This window comes from Perognathus longimembris, chromosome 15 (assembly GCF_023159225.1).
Source record: "Perognathus longimembris pacificus isolate PPM17 chromosome 15, ASM2315922v1, whole genome shotgun sequence".
Lineage (NCBI taxonomy): Eukaryota > Metazoa > Chordata > Mammalia > Rodentia > Heteromyidae > Perognathus > Perognathus longimembris.
In genome coordinates, this window is record NC_063175.1 from 21,054,361 (window position 1) to 21,078,557 (window position 24,197).

Below are 24,197 nucleotides of genomic sequence, written 5' to 3' on the forward strand. Positions count from 1 at the left end.
CAACTGACATTGGTGCCCTTCCCTATTTCTGAGAATGCTCTTCCATGTTTCTCTGAGTTTCTTGTTCTGGGCCTTTCCTTTATATGTCACATGCTCTGACTTAAACTTTACCCCTCCTAATAGGCTTCTTAGATAAGCTTCTATGCTTCCATAGCTGAGCTCTCTCTATGCTCAGATTTCCCACTCTTTCTATATTATTCTTGAGTTTCTGACCCACACAGTAATTAATTAAACCCCAAACAACTAAAAGGACAATTTTTCTCTTCCTCTAAACTTCTTTTGCCTTTATATTCTCTGTCTTGGAAGTAAGTATTTTTTTTTTTATTTTTTGCTGGTCAAGGGGCTTGAATTCAGGTCCTGGGCACCAACCCTAAGCTCTTCTACTCAAGGGTAGTGCTCTGCCACTTTGAGCCTACAGCATGACTTCCAATTTTTGAGTGGTTATTTGAAGATAAGAGTCTCATGGGGACTTTTCTGCTCCATATGGCTTCAAGCGAAAATCCTCAGATCTCAGCTTCCTGATTATCTAGGATTATAGGTGTGAGCCACTTGTGCCACTTGTGCTGAAGTAAGCATTCTTGATGTGTGTGTATGTGTGTGTGTGTGTGTGTGTGTGTGTGTGTGTACTAGTACTGGGACTTGAACTCAAGGATTGATGCTCTCCCTTAAGTTTTGTAATCTCAGAGCTGCTTTTCTGCCAGTTGTCATAGCTCCACTTCTAGTTTTTTTTCTTGCTAAATTGGAGATAAATCTCTTGGATTTGTCTGCCTGGCTGACTTTGAACTTAGATCCTCATATCTCAGCCTCCTGAGTAGCTAATATTACAGGCCTGAAACACCACCACTTAATCTGAATGCTTTTCTGTTCTCCTTATTCTGCTTTTCCTATGACTATCCTCAACCCTATTCTACACTTCAAGGCCAGATGTGTCCAAAATTTAAATCTGAGGAACTAATTTTCTCAAAATTGTAATTCTTTTTGAATTTCCATTGGATTATAGTCTAACTCCTTACAGTCATGAAGCTCTGTGTATGTCCAAATTCAATTCTCAGCAACTTCACACACTTTCACTCAGAAATCACAAAAAGCTTTCCGTTCCCTATATTGCTTTATAAACTTTCTTACGTTTCCCTCTGTGCCTTGAACTCTCTTCTCAGCTTCTTCATCTTGCTAATGTTTATCCTTCAAGAAGTCTGAGCTTATAAAGCACTCCTCTCCAAAAGGCCTCTCTAACTCCTTATGACCAGTTAAGTGCCCCTTCTATGAGCTTTCCTATTATGTCTGATTTACTCCACAAAAGCATCTAACATGTTGTGCTACAAATGCCTCTTGATTTCTTGAGCACTTAACTAGGAGGTGGCAGTCCAAGGTTGATGAAAGACCAACTAACTGCTATCACGGAAACTGAGTCCAAAAATACATAGAGTGAGAGGTGGAAGGAAAGAATATTCAAGAGTATTCCAGAGAAAGAAAGAGGGGGAGGGGAGAAAGGGAGAGAAGGAGAGACAGAGATAGAAAGATGAGAAGGCCTGCAGATAAGTGATCATATGTGCCGGGAGCCAAATGGCTGTCATGTTATAACATATAGAAACTATAAAACTTAACTGATAAGAACACTTGATGCTTTTACAACCTTGCCTGTTAAGCCCAACACCCTGTCTGGCTTTGATGAATAGGATACATGGCTGAACATAACCTTGTGAACTTTCCACCCAGTCCCTGTCCCGGGAAAGAGCATCCCACAGTTCTGTAACTAGCAACCTAATGACCCTGTTTACGTTAGTTACCTTTTGCTGATTACTATATAAGCTGCCGTGCAAAAATAAAATTCGAGACCTTGATCAGAACCCTGTCTTGATTTCCTTCCTTGTGTCTGGTTTGTCTCTCATTCGGGTCAATTCCGCCTCGGGCTCCTGTTGACAAAACCCCGAGGGCCAGGGCAGAGTGGTGCCCAATGTGGGGCTCCAGGAACAGAGTTTGTTCTGAACATCACCCATTCGAGTAGCTGCTCCCTCCCCCTTGGATCGCCACCCAGACGGTGAGTGAAGATCCACACTGAGATCACCGCAGAAACGCTGTCTGCGATACAAATCCGTAAGGTAAGAGAGGCACGCAACTACGGGACAAACACTTAGCAAACATGAACTATTTCTCCGGGGGCTTAAAGCCTCTCTCAAAGCACAAGGAACACGGGTCAAGAAAAAGGATTTGGTAAAATTTTTTATATTCTTGGGAGATCTTTGCCCCTGGTTCCCGGAGGAAGGAACCATTAACTTAGAAACTTGGCAGAAAATTGGAAAAAAAGATTCAGGAACATTATGATGCAAATGGCCCTGAGAAAACCCCAGTGGACGCTATTACTCTTTGGAATCTGGTCCAAGATTGTTTGGATCCTAGACATGAACAGAATAAATTCAATCATTCAATCAGAGAGACTAGACAGGGGCCTGATGAGCGTCGGCCAGCTCCAGGAGCTTATGTAGCTGCCCGTGAAGAGCTGAGAGAATTAATAACATCTGAACCCACTGGGCTAGATTATAAGGAAGACTCAGATGGCTCAGACTCTGAGGAAAAAACATACGATGAGCCTATTAAAGATAGATTGACTCATTTTAAGAATATGTTGAAATCGGTTATAGTCTTATTGTCACAGCTTCATCCAGAACAACAAACTCCTTTAAAGGTAGATACTGGTGAGCCCCCACCGACAGTCCTGGCAGACTTACAGCTCTCCTAGGTGCAGGCTGCTCACAGAGGGGAGGGACCTGAGGCTAGGGAAATGCTAACACCACTGAGGTAACTTCTCCTGACCGAGTGCTGTACAATGGGAGGGGCACAATCTAAAAGCTGCTCAAGTTTGAGCCCAGTCTTACAAATTTGGAATATTTTACAGGACCTACATAACTTCTATAAGCGTCCGGGCAGACAAAGTTCTCTCTGTCTCTTTTTCTGCCTCTCTCTAAAGTCTGCCTGCCTGCCTGCCTGCCTGCCTGCCTGTGTCATAGGATGGGCTGGTACTAGATTCCAAAGGAACCAATGTTTGTTTAACATCTGCTTTGAAAGACACAAGAAATGTTTTCTATTTTTGTTATTGATATCTGTTAAGTCTGGAGATTCAGTTAAATTCTGCTTGTTTGGCTAAATCCTGTTTTCTCTAGCATTTAGCACATGGTGGACAATAGAATTGGTTGGAGGTGGAAGCCCACCCATCCCCCAGGTAATGGGCGTGCCAAATTCCTGGAGGCTGGGCAGGGAAGTGTAGTCTCAACTCCCAGTAACCCTGCCCCCCCACCCTGAACTCTGTAACTGTGGCCTTGCAATTCAAAGGTGCTTTGCAATTCAAATGATGGGAGGTGAAGTTGTCTTGCTGTGAGCCTGCTAAGGCTCTGACCAGCTCTGCCGCCATTATGCCTTGCCACATGTCTGTGTTCTTTCTGTTCATGTCCTGGCTCCCATCTCCTGGACCTTCTCTGGTCATAGCATCCCACATCACCTCCCCATTGGAGCTAAACTGATTTCTCAAAATGTGGCTTCTCAGATAATCTGTGAAAATTTTTGTTTGCTGAAAAAGTTTTTTGTTTTCTAACCACGTGGTTCTAAAATATGGGCAAAATAATATCATTTTGCCACTGGAATTCCAGAAAACTTACATGGCCAATTAAAGAACAATTCTAAGTGCGCCCCAAAGCTTGTGCACAGGGGCTAGGGATATGGCCTAGTGGCAAGAGTGCTTGCCTCATATACATGAGGCCCTGGGTTCAATTCCCCAGCACCACATATACAGAAAATGGCCAGAAGTGGCGCTGTGGCTCAAGTGGTAGAGTGCTAGCCTTGAGCAAGAAGAAGCCAGAGACAGTGCTCAGGTCCTGAGTCCAAGCCCCAGGACTGGCCAAAAAAAAAAAAAAAAAGCTTGTGCACAACTGTCTGTATGTCTGTCTGTCTGTTGGTAAAACTAAAAACAAAACAGGTTTTAAACCCATGTTTGGGTGCAGGCAAATGTGTCAAAGAAAAACTCCGAAAGGTTCTAATATACAGCACGTGATATAAGTACAATGATGTAAAACCAGTGTGTTATTCTTTATTTCTATCTATGCTAAAAGTCAAGTGTACATCTAATCCTGACAATTCTTTGGTATAGATTAAGATTTTGCTTCTCCATTTTTTTTTTTCCTGTGCTCTCATAAACTCTTTAAGATCAAGGGACCAGAGTCATTTTAAAACAAGTATGCAAATGTGGCTTCTAACCTATATTTTCCTGATCCAGAATTAATATTTTGCTTTATAGGATTCAGGTTGACATATGTGCTAGTTGCGTGGACTGTGGACATATGTGCTAGCTGTGTGGACTGTGGCAGTCCGTGGCTACAGGAAGCTGCCTCCACAGTCTGCTCCCAAACTGCCTGGTTTCACTGATTCCTTATTCTCTCTCTCTTTCATAGAAAACTGCTCAGGGAATCTAGGAGTCCTGTGAAGATTTTGACAGGCCCAGGTCTGCCCCACCCCCTCCCAAGATTAGAGTTGGGTTTATAGCAGGCCTATCATGACAGAGTTGCAACCGAGGCTTACTCCAAGGTTAAAAGCATCAGAGTTGTGTTTGGTGGCCACAGGGTTGCATTGGGGAAGCATTGGTGTCTTCTCTATGTCTCAGAAACTGTCGTGGCTGCTGCAGAAAGCAGACTTTGTTGGCCTTTGGTCTTTGTGGATTTTGTGATTAAGAAGATGGTTAAGGCCCAAGCCTTCTAAAATCTTTTAAAGTTGTCACCCTGCTCAAACCAGTAGGGCACCAGCCTACAAAAGCCAGAGTACTCAGAGTAAACAACCAAGGAATATGGGGAGGTTTCGAATGTCTTTAACCAGTCTGTGTAGAAATTTGCAGGCAACCCAGCAGGAGGTGTGACAATATATCCAGGGGACTCTGAGAGATGCCACTACAGCCTTGCCCAGATCCAACCCATCTCTTCTGCTGGCCTACTGATTCGGGATGTAAGACATAAGCCACTTCGGATCCACTGAAGCTGAGACTTTTACACTGTCCTGACCCTTTGCCCTCTTGATTGTTATTCATTTGTGTTCTCTTCCACCTGCTGGTAAGGTAAGGTTAAATAATATGATTTGATTTAATGGCACATGGATCTCATTCAGTCTGCTGTTCTCTAAGTGTTACAGCAGAACTCTGGCAAGTATTTGTTGGTCATATTTTAGGTCCTTATTTTTTTTACTAGTCAAAAATTACAGATTACTTCTAATTTGCGTACCTTGCATGATTTTCAAAAATTTCTGGGAGACATTAATTGGCTTCGGCTGTACCTTAAACTAACCACTGGCGAACTTAAGCCTTTATTTGACATCTTTAAAGGAGACCCAAATCCAACCTCCAGTCGATCACTAACTGCCCCAGCCCAAGAGGCCTTAAAGATAGTGGAAACTGCCATCACAAATCAACAAGTAACTTTTATTTCTTACAGTAAGCCCCTCCAATTTATTATTTGTGCCACCAGCTTTACACCTACTGGAGTCTTCTGGCAAGAGGGACCCCTCTTTTGGGTACATTTACCTGCCTCCCCGCTTAAAGTTCTCACTCCTTATACCACCTGGGTGGCGGAACTAATTAAAATTGGAAGGGATCATAGCAGAAAAATGTTTGGCAGAGACCCTGATAAAATAATATTGCCATATTCTCCCACTCAAATTCAGTGGCTAATGCAAAATGATGACGCTTGGATGGTATCTTGTATTTCCTTTCAAGGAATCTTTGATAATCATTACCTTGCCGATAAACTCCTCCAATTTTTAAAATATCAATCCCTTGTTTTCCCCACTCAAACTTCTTGTCAACCTCTTTCCCATGCTTCCCTGGTGTTTACTGATGGTTCCTCAAATGGAATGGCAGCCTTTACTATTGACAACCACACCACTTCCCTACAATCCCCCTATCGCTCTGCACAAATGGTTGAGCTTTTTGCTGTTTTACAAGTGTTTACTCAGTTACCTAATACTCCCTTTAAATTGTATACAGACAGCTCTTATATTGCCCACTCCATCCCCTTACTTGAAACTGTACCCTATATTAAACCAACTACAAATGCCACTCCCTTGTTTTCCTCAATCCAACAACATATTTTAATTAGATATTGCCCCTTTTATATAGGGCATATTTGTGCTCACTCTGGTCTCCCTGGGCCTTTGGCAGCAGGCAATAAAGTAACTGATCAAGCAACTCAACTTACCCTTTTGGCTGAATGTGATCCTATAGCTCGAGCAAAAGAAGCTCACTCTCTACATCACCTTAATGCTCAAACCTTGCGCCTCCTCTATAATATTACCAGGGAGCAGGCACGACAAATTGTCAAACAATGCCACAATTGTGTCACCTTTTTGCCGACCTCTCACTTAGGTGTCAACCCCAGAGGATGGGTCCCTAATGAAATTTGGCAAATGGACATTACCCACGTCCCTTCCTTTGGTAATCTTAAATATCTTCAAGTTACCATTGACACTTTTAGTGGCTTTATTTTTGCCAGCCTCCACACTGGAGAGGCCTCTAAAAATGTTATTGCCCATGTACTTGTCTAACAGTCATGGGAAAGCCCAAAATTATTAAGACTGATAATCGCCCTGGGTATACAGGGAAAAACTTTCAACAATTCTGCCGCCAAATGCAAATCAAAGGTATTACTGGCATCCCCTACAACCCTCAAGGCCAAGGAATTGTTGAACGAGCTCACCAAACCCTTAAAAATACCCTTCAGAAATTAAAAATGGGGGATCTTTACCCCATGAAAGGATCCCCCAAAAATATTCTCCATCATGCCTTGTTTGTCATTAATTTTTTAACTCTGGATGTTAATGGAAAATCTGCAGCCGATTGTCTTTGGCACCCACAAACAATCCATAATTATGCTACTGTTATGTGGAAAGATCCACTGACCTTTCAATGGAAAGGCCCAGGATGCCGTGTTAATCTGGGGTCGAGGGTCCGCCTATATATTTGACAACAAAGAAGGTGCAGCACACTGGCTTCCTGAATGCTTGATTAAAACTGTTGATCATAACCTATCCTCCAGGGAAACATGACCCCTGAGAACACCTTTTTCTTTTTCAGGAACAACAATGACAACGTGGACCTTTATAACAACAATCCTGTTGACTCTGCCCTTCACAACTCATGCTGGATTGGGGGCCCCGATAAACAAACAAGAATTGCTCAAAGCCCTTTTTGGCCCCCCATGCAAGTGTCGGGGGGGGGGACGACTTAAGACCATCACCAAACAATATACTAATGTTGTTGACTGTGACACTAGCACCGCATACCTTCAGATGGAAACTAGTAACACGGGAGGCTATAAAAAACAAGAATGGATATGTGTTAGTAAACCAAAAATTATTCCATCTAAAAGTGGTAAATCTGGAGAGTGTCCCAAGGGATGTAGCTACACTGACCAAATGCACTCCTTTTGTTATTCCACTGTACAGGAATGCACTGGCATGGATGGCAAAAGATATTTTACCACTATATTACAAAAAAAGCAACTGGCAGTTCAGGGAGGCGATTGGTCCAATACTCCTCAAGTAGTAGGCAACAATAAATATACTCAAGCCTCCTGTAAAGGCACGCCAGGTGCTGATGCCTGTTGGTCCATTAAAGCCCCTATTCATATCTCTGATGGAGGAGGACCTACAGATACAATTAGAGAAGTTGAAGTACAAAAAAGGCTTGAGGAACTAGAAAGACAAATTTACCCCAAAATTGATTACCACCCTTGGCCCTTCCGAGGCCCAAGGGAACGGATCTAGATGTCCATACCTCAGATATCCTAAAGGCCACACTTAACATCCTAAATACTACAAACCCCAAATTGGCTAATTATTGCTGGTTATGCATGTCTTTAGGAATGCCCATGCCCCTTGCTATTCCCTCTGATAACTTAATTAATTTTACAGGTAACAATTTTACTTGCAGTCTTAGTCTGCCCTTTAAAATACAACCTGTTGGTAACTTTTCTATTTGCATATATGGTGATTTCCAAAATAATAGCCGAGATATAGACGTGGGCTTGATCTCATTTGGCAAATGCTTACAAGTAACTAATTATTCCTCTCCCACAAGCCCCCTTTGCCCCCCAAAAGGAGGGATCTTTGTATGTGGAGGAAACTTGGCTTTCTCCATGCTCCCTGATAACTGGACAGGATTGTGTGTGGTTGCCTTGTTACTTCCAGACATAGACATTGTTCCAGGTAGTGAACCGTTACCCATTCCTAGTTTTGATATGATAGGAGGAAGAAAGAAAAGAGCGATTCAACTTATACCCCTTTTGGCAGGACTAGGCATAACTGCTGCCTGGGCTCAGGAACTGCAGGCCTGGGGGTAGCTATCCATTCTTATGCAAAACTGTCTAATCAACTAATAGAGGATGTTCAGGTACTATCCAGCACCACAAACGATCCAGCACCATAAAAGATCAAATTGACTCCCTGGCTGAGGTAGTCCTACAAAATAGGAGGGGACTGGATTTACTTACTGCCCAACAGGGAGGGATTTGCTTAGCTTTACAGGAATGCTGCTGCTTCTATGCCAACAAATCTGGGATTGTTAGAGACAAGGTCAAAAGGCTCCAGGAAGACCTGATCAAACGGAGGCAAGAACTATTTGACAGCCCATTGTGGACCGGACTAAACAGACGCCTTCCCTATCTTCTCCCTTTACTAGGCCCTCTGTTTGGAATTTTAATTGTTGTGGCTGCTGGCCCCTGTATTTTTAATAGAATTATGGGCTTTGTAAAACGACAAATTGACTCCCTTGCATCAAAGCCCTTACAAATTCACTATCATAGACTGGATTTGGCCAGCCAAGGACAGGACAACAGCGGTGCGGTCACTGTGTCCTGCTACATGTGTGGCCTTGTGCCTCCAAGGTGGCCAGAACCCGGGCCAGCTAGACACATATGCCATGGGCACCTATGGAAGGGTAGAACCTAGCGGTATCTACCGACGTGAGGGCTGCAAACAATTGCCGTTTGGGCTTGTGGAAGCATGCCCATCTGCATAGAGGTTGGATCCGTTCAAAATCCTCTCCCCCCCCCTCGCACAACAAATAGGGGAAAGACTCAACAAATGGGACTACTACAAATTAAAAAGTTTCTGCACAGCTAAGGTCATAGCCACCAAAATAGAAAGACAGCCAACGATATGGGAAAGGATATTTACCAGCACAGCAACAGACAAAGGCCTGATATCTGTCATCTACAGAGAACTCAAAAAACTAAGCCCCTCCAAGCCCAATAAACCTATTAGGAAATGGGCAAAAGAGCTAAAGAGAGACTTCACAAGAGAAGATATAAAAATGGCAAAGAAACACATGAGGAAATGCTCAACATCCCTGCTAGTAAAGGAAATGCAAATAAAAACAACCCTGAGATACCACCTCACCCCAGTTAGAATGGCCTATACTCTGAACTCAGGAAACAACAAATGCTGGAGGGGCTGTGGGGAAAGAGGAACCCTTCTCCATTGTTGGTGGGAGTGCAAATTAGTACAGCCACTTTGGAGAACAGTATGGAGGTTTCTCAAAAAGCTCAATATAGACCTACCCTATGACCCAGCCATACCACTCCTAGGCATCTATCCTAAACAGCAAAACCCAAGATATCAAAAGGACATTTGTACTTCCATGTTTATCGCAGCACAATTCACAATAGCCAAAATTTGGAAACAACCCAGATGCCCCTCCACAGATGAATGGATCCAAAAAATATGGTACTTATACACAATGGAATACTACATAGCGATTAGGAATGGTGAAATATTGTTATTTGCAGGGAAATGGTCAGAACTCGAACAAATAATGTTGAGTGAGACAAGCCTAGAACACAGAAAACAAAGGGGCATGATCTCCCTGATATATGACTGTTAACAAAGGGAGATGGAGAGACAGTAGAGACCAAGTCTGTGAACACTGTATATGTGCTTGATACATTGTATACTGCATATGGGTCTACCTGACCTAGACAAGGGATGGGAAAACAGGTTGTAAGATATCACAAGAAATGTACACAATGCCCTACTATGTAACTGCACCCTCTTTGCACAGCACCTTGTAAAAAAAAAAAAAATTTATGTTCAATTGATAATAAAAAAAAAAAAAAAAAAATCCTCTCCCCTCAAAAAGGATCATTAAACCACTTTAGGGTAATGGGTCCCTACTTCCTTCCATGGGTTAATGCCCCCATTCCTGAAATAACTGTACAAAAACTGTCTTCTAAAGCTCTGGCTATGTTCTGGGCCTTCCATCCCCACCAAAGTAATAATTGGCTTTTTATTTATAATAAAAAGGGAGGAGATGCTGGGAGCCAAATGGCTGTCAAGTTATAACATATAGAAACTATAAAACTTAACTGATTAGGACATCTGGTGCTGGCTGTCATGTTGTAACTTAAAGAAACTATAAAACTTACCTGATAAGAACACTTGATGATTTTACAACCTTGCCTGTTAAGCCCAACACCCTGTCTGGCTTTGATGAATAGGATACGTGGCTGAGCAATGTAACTTTTAGTAAGAATTTATTTTAATGTAAGGTGAAAGAAGGGAGAACTAGAAAAGGAGAGAAAGGAATTTCCTGCTCCTTCTGTAGGTTATGGAAGTTAAAGAATCTGCAAAAAATACATTTGAATGAACTATTCAATGAGTAAAATGAGAGATAATCTTAAATATTTGTTTGCAAATGTCTTCTAGGCGCTTACAGAACAAGTACTCAGAAGCTCAGAAGAGAGGAAACCTTCAGAAAAGCACAGTAGGGAGCCATCAATGTTGACTGTTCATAGACAGCTAAAACAAGATTGAAACCTCTGAGCAGGTTCTGCTTCATAGCCCTTCATTCAGGTCCTGGCTCTTCCTGTACGGGGTAACAACATCATCAATGCATGGGCTGGACTCGAGAGACAGCTCAGGGAGAATGTTCTCCAGATATTGAAGGAAGGATCTGAATGTGGCTGAATGTAGCCTATATCACATCCAGATTTATTTTCTTCCTTCACAGTTCTCTCTGTCGGGAGGCTGGCCTCTGTAGATGACGGACTGTCTTTCTTCTCCTTTGGCAAAGGAAATTTCAATAATGAATTCAGAAGATGTGAAGTAATCAGCAGAAGAAAGAGTTTAAACAAAAAGGAGAGTGGTATGGGAGTAGCAATAATGTTACTTGTCCTCTGACATTTTGTTTCTTCCTCACCTAACCCCTGTAGTTATTTTTGTCAATAATTTCTGGCAGTGGCTACATATTGTTACAGTCACAGATTCTCATAAGTAGTTACTGTTCTGTGGTTACAGATTTTTGGTAATCATATATATATATATATATATATATGTATATATATATTCCACTCAATACTGGGAGTTTTAACAGCTTCCTGCTGCTAATAATTTTTTTTTTTTTTTTTTGCCAGTCCTGGGGCTTGGACTCAGGGCCTGAGCACTGTCCCTGGCTTTTTTTTGCTCAAGGCTAGCACTCTGCCACTTGAGCCACAGCGCCACTTCTGGCCATTTTCTGTATATGTGGTGCTGGGGAATCGAACCCAGGGCCTCATGTATATGAGGCACGCACTCTTGCCACTAGGCCATATCCCCAGCCCCTGCTGTTAATAATTTTAGCAGTTTCCTTACTTTTATTTGTTTGTTTTTTTTTAAGAACTCTCACCATAAACATTTCTTTTCTTTTCTTTTTTTGGTCAGTCATGGGGCTTGAACTCTGGGCCTGGACGCTGTCGCTGAGCTCTTCATCACAAGGCTAGCTCTTTACCACTTGAGCCACAGCACCAATTCCAGTTTTCTAGTGGTTAACTGGACATAAGACTTTCCTGCCTGGCTGGCTTTGACTTTCCTGCCCAGGCTGGCTTTGAGCCATGATCCTCAGATCTCAGCCTCCTAAGTAGTTAGGATTACAGGCGTGAGCCACAGCAGTTGGCCTAACCTTTTCATTTTATAGATAAGGAAAGCAAGTCTCAAAGAGACTAAGTTACTTGCTGAAGTTTGGATAGATAGCATATGTGGAGAAATAAATTAAATAGTATATTTTTCAAGTGGATGTTCTTACCCTCTATGCTCTAATGCTACAGCCCAAATACCCCTGAACTGGACTATGAGCTTGGAAATAAACAGTGGGTGCCAGGCACGGGTGGCTCATGCCTCTAATCCTATCTACTCAGGAGGCTGAGATCTAAGGATTGTGGTTTAAAGCCAACCCAGGCAGCAAAGTCCATGAGACTCCTATCTCCAATTAACTTCCAGAAAATCAGAAGTGACACTGTGGCTCAAATGGTGGAGCAATAGCCTTGAGCTGAGGAGCTGAGGGACAGGGACCAGGCCCCACAACAACAAAACAACAAAAACCACAAGAAATAAATAGTGAGTAATTTAGCAATAGTTTGAAGACAGTGTGAATGGGGATTAGTTATGAATAGGTATGAGAGAGACTTGCTTTTCTTTTCTTCTTTTTTTTTTTGGCCAGTCCTTGGCCTTGAACTCGGCCTGAGCACTGTCCCTGGCTTGTTTTTGCTCAAGGCTGGTACTCTGCCACTTGAGCCACAGTGCCACTTCTGGCCATTTTCTATATATGTGGTGCTGAGGAATCGAACCCAGGGCTTCATGCCACTATGCTATATTCCCAGCCATGAGACTTGCTTTTTTTGACAGTGAAAAGGGCTTAGTATATTAAGCTCTAGACTGGAAGGAGTGAAAATGAACTTTAGATAATTAAACTGGTGACAGGAGGTGAGAAAAAGGAATGATTGGTTTCCTCACATAAATTTAGAAAAACAGATAAGAAACCAGGAGTTTTGTTTCTACTATACAGCAGTCCCTGAGTTACTAAGTTAGGTGGTGAAACTTCATAGTGTTTTTCTCTTTTCTTTCTTTTTCTTTTCCTGACAGTGTGTGGCTTGAACTGGGTGCTGTCCATGAGCTCTTTTGTTCAAGGATAACACCCTACCACTTTGAACCACAGTGCCACTTCCAGGTTTTGAGTGGATAATTGGTGAAAAGGGTTTCATTGGACTTTTCTGCTTGGGCTGGCTTCAAATTTTGATCCTCAGATCTCAGCCTCCTAAGTAGGTAGGACTGCAGGCACCAATCATCAGCATCTGGCTACATACTGTTTTCTGAATGAAACACTGAAGATTTTTCTGGTTTATGCCATCTTAGGGCTTGAAATCAGGGCCTTGGCAGTGTCCCTGGGCTTTTTTTGTTTTTGGCTCAAGGCTAGCATTCTGCCACTTGAGCCACAGCTCCATTTCTCTTATTTTGGTAGCTTATTGGAGTTAGGAATCTCACAAGGGAAGATGGCGGAGTAGTACCGGGAGGCTGTTAGTATTCAGTCTCTGTCTGCGCTGACCTCGTTTCTGGTCTTCGCAGCACCCGTGGCCTCTGAAGGAAAAACTCCTAGGCTAACTGTCCAAGATGCCGAATATCAAAATCTTCAGCGGAAGCTCTCACCAAGACTTATCCCAGAAAATTGCCGACCTCCTGGGCCTAGAGCTGGGCAAGGTGGTGACTAAGAAATTCAGCAATCAAGAGACCTGTGTGGAAATTGGTGAAAGTGTACGTGGAGAAGATGTCTACATTGTTCAGAGTGGTTGTGGTGAAATTAATGACAATCTAATGGAGCTTTTGATCATGATTAATGCCTGCAAGATTGCTTCAGCCAGCTGAGTTACTGCAGTCATCCCATGCTTCCCATATGCTCTGCAGGATAAGAAGGATAAGAGCCGGGCTCCAATCTCAGCCAAGATGGTTGCAAATATGCTGTCTGTAGCTGGTGCAGATCATATCATCACCATGGATCTACATGCTTCTCAGATCCAGGGCTTTTTTGATATCTCAGTGGACAATTTGTATGCAGAGCCTGCTGTCCTGAAGTGGATTAGGGAGAACATCTCGGAATGGAGGAACTATACCATTGTTTCACCTGATGCGGGCGGAGCTAAGAGAGTGACCTCCATTGCAGATCGGTTGAATGTGGACTTTGCATTGATTCACAAAGACCGGAAGAAGGCCAATGAAGTGGACCGCATGGTGCTAGTAGGAGATGTGAAGGACCGAGTGGCCATCCTTGTGGATGACATGGCTGACACTTGTACGATCTGTCATGCAGCTGACAAACTTCTCTCAGCTGGAGCTACCAGAGTTTATGCAATCTTGACTCATGAGATCTTTTCTGGCCCAGCTATTTCTCACATCAACAATGCCTGCTTTGAAGCAGTTGTAGTTACTAACACTATACCTCAGGAGGACAAGATGAAGCATTGCTCCAAAATAGAGGTGATTGACATCTCCATCATCCTTGCAGAAGCCATCAGGAGAACTCACAATGGAGAATCTGTTTCTTACTTGTTCAGCCATGTCCCTTTATAATAGAATAACTTCAGAGGCTTTTAAAAAATGAACTTAACCCCACCCCCTTGTTCTCCCTTGGTTTTTCTAGTATTTGACAAATTTAGCAGAAGACCTAGCTTGCTCCAGTGTAGCTTTCTACATCCCACACTGTATATTAGAATTAGTGGATCCTAATTTGGGGAAAGACAAATTGAGATAACTGCTGGGATTTTCTACCTGCATTATCTTATCCTGGCTTCCTTGGTCATTTTATGACCCCTGCAGCATTCACTAGAGCTCAGCTGCTATAAGATTTGCAGACTTTTGAGCATGTTCTGCAAAGCTGTTTTAAATGTGATTGAAAAAGTTTGGATTCCTTTGCATGAGAATGCTTTGGGTTTTTTTCCCTTTGTTCCAAGTAACTAGCAACAAAGCCTGCATATATGAAACAAATTCTCCAAGGCCTACTACATTACAGTAGGTCTGAACAGCCCCTGTAAGGCAGGAGTAAGCAGTTCAGCTTAAGCAGGATCTTCAAGTGGGGATGGAGGGTAGCTCAGTGTAGCAAATGTGTCTTGGGAGGAAGAAGCCTGATCTATCATCATCATCTGCTTGACTGTGTAGCTTGGATACTCCTTTGTACCTAATCCTTTTTATTTGGCATTACATTCAGCCATCTTGACCTGGCCAAATATCATTTGGGGCCCAACTAGTCATTGTACTCTTGTCTTCTGCAATACAGACTTGCTTCCTGCTGGGTAATTGTTAATGTTCATGTTAGATAATTTGCTGTAGTTTAATCTGTCAGCCTGCTACCACTGTGGTTGTAGGTTTTAGGTGATATCTTACATAGTGCCTTTTAACTAATAAGTATTTAATTTCCTTGGATCCGTTTGGCCTCAAGTGAACTGAGACTATTTTCAAGAGACTGATATTATTGTCTGTTGTAGAGAAAACTAATAAAGTGTTTGTGTGTGAAAAAAAAAAAGAATCTCATAAGGGCTGGGAATATGGCCTAGTGGCAAGAGTGCTTGCCTCCTATACATGAAGCCCTGGGTTCAATTCCCTAGCACCATATATATAGAAAAAGCCAGAAGTGGCACTGTGGCTCAAGTGGTAGAGTGCTGGCCTTGAGCAAAAAGAAGCCAGGGACAGTGCTCAGGCCCTGAGTCCAAGGCCCAGGACTGGCCAAAAAAAAAAAAAAAAAGAGTCTCACAAACTTTCCTGCCAGGGCTGGTTTTCAACTGCCAGCCTCAGATCTCAGCCTCCTGAGTAGCTAGGATTACAGGATTCAGTCACTGGTGTGCCTGGCATGATTACTATTTGGGGCAATAAAAATTGTAAGAAAAGGGGCTGGGAATGTGGTTTAGCGGTAGAGTGCTTGTCTAGCATGCATGAAGTCCTGGGTTCGATTCCTCAGCACCACATAAAAAGAAAAAGCCGGAAGTGGTGCTGTGGCTCAAGTAGTAGAGTGTTAGGCTTGAGCAAAAGGAAGCCAGGGACAGTGCTCCTGAGTTCAAGCCCCAGGACCGGCAAAAAAAAAAAAAAAATTAAAAAACTGTAAGACAAAATAAGAGGTCAGTGAAGATTCCAGTGAAGGAAGGAAATAAAGGTATTTGATGGGGCTGGGAATGTGGGCTAGTGGTCGAGTGCTTGCCTAGCATGCATGAAGCCCTGGGTTCGATTCTTTAGCACCACATATACAGAAAAAGCCAGAAGTGGCGCTGTGGCTCAAGTGGTGGAGTGCTAGCCTTGAGCAAAAAGAAGCCAGGGACAGTGCTCAGGCTCTGAGTTCAAGCCCCAGGACTGGCAAAAAAAAAAGTTATTTGAACAACAGATCACTACTGTAAGCTTTATGTCTACTCTTCCTAGTAGACAATGGGATACACTTGTAGCCCACTTTTAATTGTTGGTTTACTTTTGTTCCTATTAGATTCCTAAAGGCAACACATGGCATTAAGTTTTGTGTCTCTAATGTTTGCCAATGTCTCATATATGTTGTTGAGCTAATTTCAGGTATTTTGCAGTGCATCCTTAACCTAAGAAAAGCTTGAAAGAGAACCAGAAAAAAATGTCTACAAGGAAAAGCAGCAAGATGCACTATTTTGGTTATTTGTATTTATGAGTCTTTGCAGACACTGGAGTGAGACTATGAAAAATACGCTTCTAAACAACAGAATAAATATCTTGGTTGAGGTACCTTGTATGGAGTAATAATATAATTTGTAAATATATTGGAATGTGACATTGAATTATGTTGGGGGTGGCAGGAGAAATGACAAGAAATTGGCTCAAATTTGGAGAGGGAGGGAAGATAATGATCTTTTTGTTAGTTGGCCTAATTTGAGGTCTCCTACAAAAGTTATGCTTAGGCTGGGAATGTGGCCTAGTGGTAGAGTGCTTGCCTTGCATACATAAGGCCCTGGGTTGGTTTCCTGAGCACCACATATATACGAAAAACCGGAAGTGGTGCTGTGGCTGTAGAGGTAGAGTGCTAGCCTTGAGCGAAAAGAGGCCAGGGACAGCGCCCAGGCCCTGAGTCAAAGCCCCAGGACTGGCAAAAAAATAAAAATAAAAATAAATAAATGTAAAAGTTATTCTTAGAGAAAATGTTTAAGGGCAATACAAGGACAAGGTTTTCCCCCTTATGTTTTCGAAATCTCTGGCCCTCTCCAGCTTCGTTTTGTTTGGTACATCAAAACTATGTTTTCCAAGACAAAAGCCTTAGTACACGTTTAAACAAACAACTCCCGCCCCCCGCCCCCCCACCGGAACTGGAAGCTGCGGGTGACTCTCTCCCCGGGACTTGCCGGTGGACTGGAGCTCCCAAGGTCTCCGCGGTGGGAGGGGGGGGGGATTCAAATGGGGCCCAGGCCAAGCCGAAGCCCCCAGCCATAGGCAGTCTGCAACAGGCACCGGCGAGAAGGCCCCCGGAGGCTCCTCGGGGCTGCCACTTCCCAGGGCTTTCGGGGTCTCTGGGAGGGAGCGCGGGGCGCGAATAAGAGAGCCCGATCGGCAGTTGTCCAGCAAGCCCAGCGACCACGGCGCCCCTCGCCCCACAGCCGGCCCGCAACCCGGAAGTAGAAGCGGGAGTGCATTGCTCCCGGTTTACGGTTCCGGGTCGGGCTGAACTGCAGCCCCGCGCTCTGCTCGCTGCGCCGGTCCCCGGTCCCCGGCTCTCCGGATCTGGGCAGTCGCGGCTACGGGGGCCGCTCCCGGGGCCTCATGGCCGAGGGGGACACAGGGAGCGACCAGAGGCAGGTGAGGCCCCAGCGGAGCGCCGACCTTCCCGGCTCAGCCTGGCCTGGCATCATCTTCCCAGGCCTCCTCCGCCCGGGGCCACGCTGGGTCCCGCCCGTACTGCCCGGACCCCCGGCCTGGTCGATTGCTCCACCGCGGTCCATTTGCCAGCACTTCCCCTCAGCCCAGCTCTCCCGGGCCGGCTGCTTCTCGGCGGCTGCACGCTCCGAGCAAGGCCGCTGTTTACCATTGGCACGCGCCTAAGCAACGCTGGGCCCAAGGATGGAACCTGGGTTCTGTTCCTCACTGGGTCACCTAGGTCCAGGTTCTCAAATCCATTTTTTTTTCCTTTGGGGGAAAAACGTGCAATGACACAGACCCAGCAGTTCCTCGAGAGCCGTCAGGATCTTACATCTTAGATCTTGGTCTTGAGTTTTCTTCTATTCGGGGTTCACATGGGTGCTCCATAAGGCAATTCTTATCGGGCCATGTTGGATACAATGAAATTATCCAAAGTTGAATGCCTATGTAGCTTCCCATTTTCTTGAAAAGCAAAAAATACTTTCTGAAATGTTTCAAGGTTTGATTACCAAAACGAAACCTAAAATCAAGGCCTGTTTTCAGAAGAAAGAAAAAATGGAAAACAACTCAGCTAGAATGTAGACAGAGTGGCAAAATGATCAGGAATGGTCCTGGGGGCTAGATTTCTGTCTTCTTTATTTTTGAACCCGTCACTCACTTCAGGTTATGGAAAAGGCCAATGCCTTGGTAATGCAGTAGCAATGCTGGTTCAAGTCATGGCATTAAGTCAGGAAACTAGTCAAGAGTAGAGCATGGTGTTCCTACTGCTAAGGACTTTTGACTTAACCCAGGCTAGTGATGGATTTGTACATTTGCTGATTCTTTTTGTTTTTAATCAACTTCCAGAATGAGGAAATTGAAGCAATGGCGGCCATTTATGGCGAGGAATGGTGTGTCATTGATGACTGTGCCAAAATATTTTGTATTAGAATTAGCGACGATATAGACGACCCCAAATGGACACTTTGCTTGCAGGTATTTTTCTTTTTCTTTTTCTCTACCGCCATTTTCCTGTCACAGTAGTTAATATGTGGTTAAACATATTCTTGCATGAGTTATTTTCTAAGTAGTCTTCGTTAAGTTTTGTCAGGATTATCTAGATATGAATGGGATCACACTCAAATCCTGCTTTTATCGGTTGATTGAATCTTTCTTATCTCTATTAGAATAAAATAAATGGAAAAATCAGCATGGCCCAGTGCTTATTTGATTAGTACCTATACTTTCAACATAAAGTATGCTAAATTGAGTGTCAGTATTTGTTATTATAATACTAATTAGAAAAGAATGTGTATTTTCTGCATTAAGTAACAGCCTTTTCTATATAGTGCATTTAATGGATTTCACAGGAGTTTTTTTTTTTGTATCCAGAAATGTTTATGGAAAATGATACAAAATTACTCTACTCATTGAGGTTATGGTGTTATGGCTGTTTTAGCGTTCCTTTTCCTTTCATTTTCTTCATCCTCATTTGCTCTGATTTTTATATTTTCTGTGCAAAGACTTTGCTCCTCTTTTGAAGGAGCTGACATTGGTAGTCACAATATATTCAGTGTGGAAGTATAAATATGAGGAAGGAATTCTCTTCTGAGGTCTAATATAAAAATGGTTTGGTTTTGGTTTGGAGGGTTAGAAATTTGTTTATTGACTAGTTTGATTATTTTTGATGCATGATGAAGGAAATGTAAACAGATTTGTTTTAAACTGCATTGTAGGTGATGCTTCCCAGTGAATACCCAGGTACAGCTCCACCTATTTATCAGTTGAAGTAAGCTATATTTCTCCATTTGTATTTTTACAAAGATTGTACTGTAAAATATATTTTCTATACTGTACATTGCGTTTATGTGAAATACTTTGAAATGTATGTAGAAATTAAAAACACCTCTGATTTGGCATAGAGCATGTAAACAGAAAAAGAAAACCCCAAAACACATTGAAAGCTGTGCTTCACTAGCTCATGCCTGTAATCCTCGCTAATCAGGACACTGAGATGTGAGGATTGTGGTTTGAAGCCAGCTGGGCCCAGAAAGTAAAGATTCAAGGGATAGAGTGCTAGCCTTGGATGGAAAAGCTTAGGGATAGCACCCAGGTCCTGAATTTGAGCTCCAGGACCAGAATAAACCAAAACCTTACCCATAATGCAAAACTTGAGATATAGCTGAAGATGTAGATCATCAGCCATGAACAGTGTGAGGCCTTGAATTCAAATCCCAGTACCTTAACAAATACCACCCCCCCCCAATGGCATTTGCATCTTAGTAAAAACGAATCACAGGGTAGAAAGGGGTAAAATAATTAGAATAGTTATTAGAAAACCTTCTCTTCCAGTTAGTAATCTAGAAACTGGCCCTTGTTTATTTTTCCTAACCTAGTTCTGCTGACCTTAGTCACAGTTCCTTGTTGATCTTTACTTAAGACTGCCAGTCTTCTAGGAGTAACCCAGCATGCTTCTGGTGATTCTGCTTGCCCCTTTCCTCTTTTGTTATTGAGGAACCTTTTATTTTTATTTTTATTGTTTTAGTAATCTACAGTTAACCTTTATTCCTCATGATGCAAGTGACCTGTGATCCCCTTAGTCGATTTTGGCCTCATAGTATGTATACACCAAGAGAATAGATTTGCCAAAAAAAAAAAAAAACAAAAAAAAACCCCTTTTATCTAGTAGTGGGATTATTTTTTTTTGTGTGTATACTTTAAAACCAATGGCTCATGCCTACAATCCTAGCTGCTCAGGAGTCTGAGGTCAAGGATTGGACAGACAGTTAACCAGGAAAAAGCCAGAAGTGGAGATGTGGCTCAAGTGCTAGCCTTGAGCAGAGAAAGCCAGGCAAGAGTAAGAGTGGGAGGCCCTGAGTTCAAGCCCTACCACTTGGATATACACACAATAAATAAATAAATCTATTGTAATAAGACGTACTAGTAAAGTGGTGTGTGTGTGTGTGTGTGTGTGTGTGTGTTAGTCATAGGGCTTGAACTCAGCCTGTCCCTGAGCTCTTTCACTCTAGGCTAGCACTCTACTACTTTGAGCCACAACTCTACTTCAGATTTTCTGGTGGTTAGTTGGAGGTAAGAGTCTCATAGACTTTCCTGCCTAGGTTGGCTTGGAACCATGAAACTTAGATCTCAGCCTCCTGAGTACATATGATTACAGGTGTAAGCCACCTGTGCCTGGCTCATTTTTATTTATTGAAAATGATAAATATAAAATATCTATAAATAAAAGCTGGATGTTTTTCATGATCATCTGGGAACTACCTTTCTTGTAAGAGTTACTTTTGAGAGACCAGTTAATAAAATTGGGAACTCCTAGTATTGTGGCACATATTGTTAATATGGGTATTTAGAGTTACAATCAGTGCTGTCACTTAAGTAAACTTGGAAAGTTTATGAGATACTATAAACTCCTATTTATTTGTTCATTTGTTTATTTATTTATATAGTACCTACCTTTCCTGTGGCTTGAACTCAGAGCCTGGGTGTTGTTCCTGAGCCTTTTGAGCTAAGGCTAGTGCTCTGCCACTTGAGCCATAGCTCTATTTCTGCATTTTTGACTTTTAATTGGAGATAAGAGTCTTGTAGACTTCCCTGCCCTGGCTTGCTTTGAACCCCTATCCTCACATCTCAGCATCTTGAGTGTCTAGGATTACTAGCACCTGGCTTTCACCTTTATTTATTTATTTATTTTTGGCCAGTCCTGGGCCTTGGACTCAGGGCCCGAGCACCGTCCCTGGCTTCTTCCCGCTCAAGGCTAGCACTCTGCCACTTGAGCCACAGCGCCGCTTCTGGCCGTTTTCTGTATATGTGGTGCTGGGGAATCGAACCTAGGGCCTCGTGTATCCGAGGCAGGCATTCTTGCCACTAGGCTATATCCCCAGCCCCTCACCTTTATTTTTTAAACACTTAAAACTGGCTGATATTGGTGTTGATTTTGTCATGGTTTGTGAGGAAGATTAAATAAATTAATGCTGATGAAATAATTTCAAATCTGCATAGCGTGCAAATATAGACACAATTTACATGAAAACAGGTACTTAAAAATTAAAATAGTTTGTGTACTAATCACTAATTTCTGTTTGAAATATAAACATAATCCTTGAATAATCTTTTATTGTGTTTTATTCACTCTTAGTGCTCCTTGGCTAAAAGGGCAAGAACGGGTAGATTTATCGAACAGCCTTGAGGAAATATACATGTAAGTAACAGGTGATTTTTAAAATTTTTGTTAGTGATTGTACTTGGACTGTTCTTGAAACTTATTATCTTAGTACCTTTATACCTTTTGTCATACTACCTTTTTATTAATAAAAAGATTACTTGAAACCCCTCTGTGTATCACCTATATAACACAAATTTTAAAAATTGAACAGAGTTTACTTGAAGAGCCTTTGAAAGGTTATTTATGTAATTACACATATTCATTTGATATAAAAACACAGTAACATTTAGAGCTAGTAGCTATAAAAACATTTAACTGACTTGTGAAGTAAATTCAGAGTATTTCTTGTGTATTTATTTTCATGGGATCTGACAGCAGGTGAATTCTAACAACAGTTATTTGTTAAATGTCTAAATACTTTGCTCATTCATTTATTCATTCAACAAATGCTACATGATGAACACTACTTGAGATCCTAGATACACATGGTTAGCATAAAGAGAAATAAGCTTTAAATATTTTTTTCATGGCATTTAGAATTTACTAGCTGAGCAGGGGAAGGATATTCCTTAAAGCCTCATAAAAATGAATGTAAAATTATAGCTTGTGGTAATTTCTGTAAAAGAAAGATCAGCAATATGGTACTAATTGGGTTGGAAAAAAAAAAAGACCCTTCTTAGTGTAGAAAGGGGAGCATCTTCTTCAGCTAGAACTGAGTTAGTTTGGTGAAGCCAAATCCAGTTAGAGGCCATGGTGTGTATGAAGGCTTTATGTTGGGGAAACGACACCATTAAGGAGTCAGTAATGGTGATAGAGGTGGGAAGAGGGCCAGTGAGGGAGTTATATCGTGAAGGAATGACCTGGACCAAGTAGGCAGGGAAGGTCCATTGGAGTTTTGAAGGCTATATTCAGGAGCTTTATCTGTATCCTAATAAACATTGAAGCAGTTTTAATGGGGTACCAATAATAAGATTTTCATTTTGAAAAAAGTCATCCTGTTGCTATGTGGAGACTGATTGGAAAGTAGCAAAAACAGATGTGGGAAACCAGTTTGGAGGCTGATACATTAGCCTAGAAAGATATGATGCTTTGGCGTAATTTTAATGAGATATATTAATTTATTAAAATAAATAATATTCTGGAATATCAGTTTTTTCCAATTCAGGAACTAGTAAAGATTCTATTATATTTCTAGGTGGCCATCCCATTTGGTACAGTGAGAGTACCCCCTTTGTGTCCTTGGGATCCAGGCAGGTTTCTTTTCCTCCCAAAATATTTAATTAGAAAATGGTAAGTCACCATGGAATCCATTCTACTTGTTTTCTTCTTAAAGGAAGTGTGGCCTTCTTGGGTCCCCATTTAGTGACTCGGTTATCTTTAGCATATAGATGGTATTTTCTCAATTAGATTATTTTTATATCTGTCCCTAACCTTACTGGTCACTTCAACTTTTGTGTTCCCAACAAACTTCTTGGAATAATCTAGATTTTTTTTTTGCCAACTTTTCTCTACCTTAATATAGAGTAAGATAAGTACACTTAAAATTTGCTTATCATTGATGTCTTAGTTATACATCTGATGGTCATTTTTCAGCTCTTATTTTACTTGATCTCTGTAACTTTCATATTCACCACTTCTTTCTTGAAAATCTTTTACCTTGACTTCTATCATGTTAATTGTATTCATCAGTTAGATTTTTCTCTATTTTATGCACTATGTCATGCATTTGGAAATGGCTTCCCAACCACCCTTTCATTGTTCCAAAGTCCTTCTTTTGTGTGTGTGTGTGTGTGTGTGTGTGTGTGCGCACGCATGCGCGTGTGCATTCGTACGTGTTTGTGTGTGTTTGTGTGTGTGTGTGTGTGTATGCGCACATGCATGTCCCCATTCTGGGGCCTGAACTTAGGGCCTGGGTGTTGTCCCTGAGCTTTTTGGCTCAAAGCTAGTGCTCTGCTACTTGAGTCATAGCTTCACTTCTGGCTTAAGTGATACTCTCCCATTGATACAACTTGACTCTTCTCCTTAACTAGCTATTTGAGAATTAGAAGGGTTAGAGATTACAAAGTGGTTTATTGTCTAAAGATGACATATAGTTCTTACTTATAGTCTTAGTTATTCAAGGTGTGTGAGCAACTCAGTCTGAATGTATTATTTTTATTCATGTAGTTGAAATAGAAATAGGTATTACATGATATTTTTTAAAGTTTTGTCTAACATTTTAATTATATTTTCAAATACTTCCAGAAGGGGGCAGCAAGTGAAATATATTATTGAACTTCAAAAATTAAACATAAATACATATACTAATATAGTTTTTAATGATATTTAAGTAATTATGCAAAGGGGTTTTAATTTA

At 42.0% G+C, this 24,197-nt stretch overlaps 1 protein-coding gene and 1 pseudogene across 3 annotated transcripts in view; both read left to right on the forward strand.

Moving 5' to 3' along the window:
* Nucleotides 1-13,404: 13,404 nt before the first annotated feature.
* On the forward strand, nt 13,405-15,344 carry LOC125363972 (annotated as a pseudogene).
* Nucleotides 15,345-17,475: 2,131 nt separating this feature from the next.
* The window catches only part of Impact (impact RWD domain protein), a 29,252-nt gene continuing 22,530 nt past the window's right edge, over nt 17,476-24,197 (forward strand). For 2 of the 3 annotated variants that reach the window (XM_048363322.1, XM_048363324.1), the window contains exons 1-4: nt 17,476-17,622; nt 18,529-18,657; nt 19,398-19,450; nt 21,815-21,877. In XM_048363322.1, coding sequence (XP_048219279.1) covers nt 17,587-17,622; nt 18,529-18,657; nt 19,398-19,450; nt 21,815-21,877 — 281 coding nt within the window. In that variant the 5' untranslated portion in view covers nt 17,476-17,586. The remainder of the gene's footprint in view (nt 17,623-18,528; nt 18,658-19,397; nt 19,451-21,814; nt 21,878-24,197) is intronic. The other variant, XM_048363323.1, reaches the window with a different exon arrangement.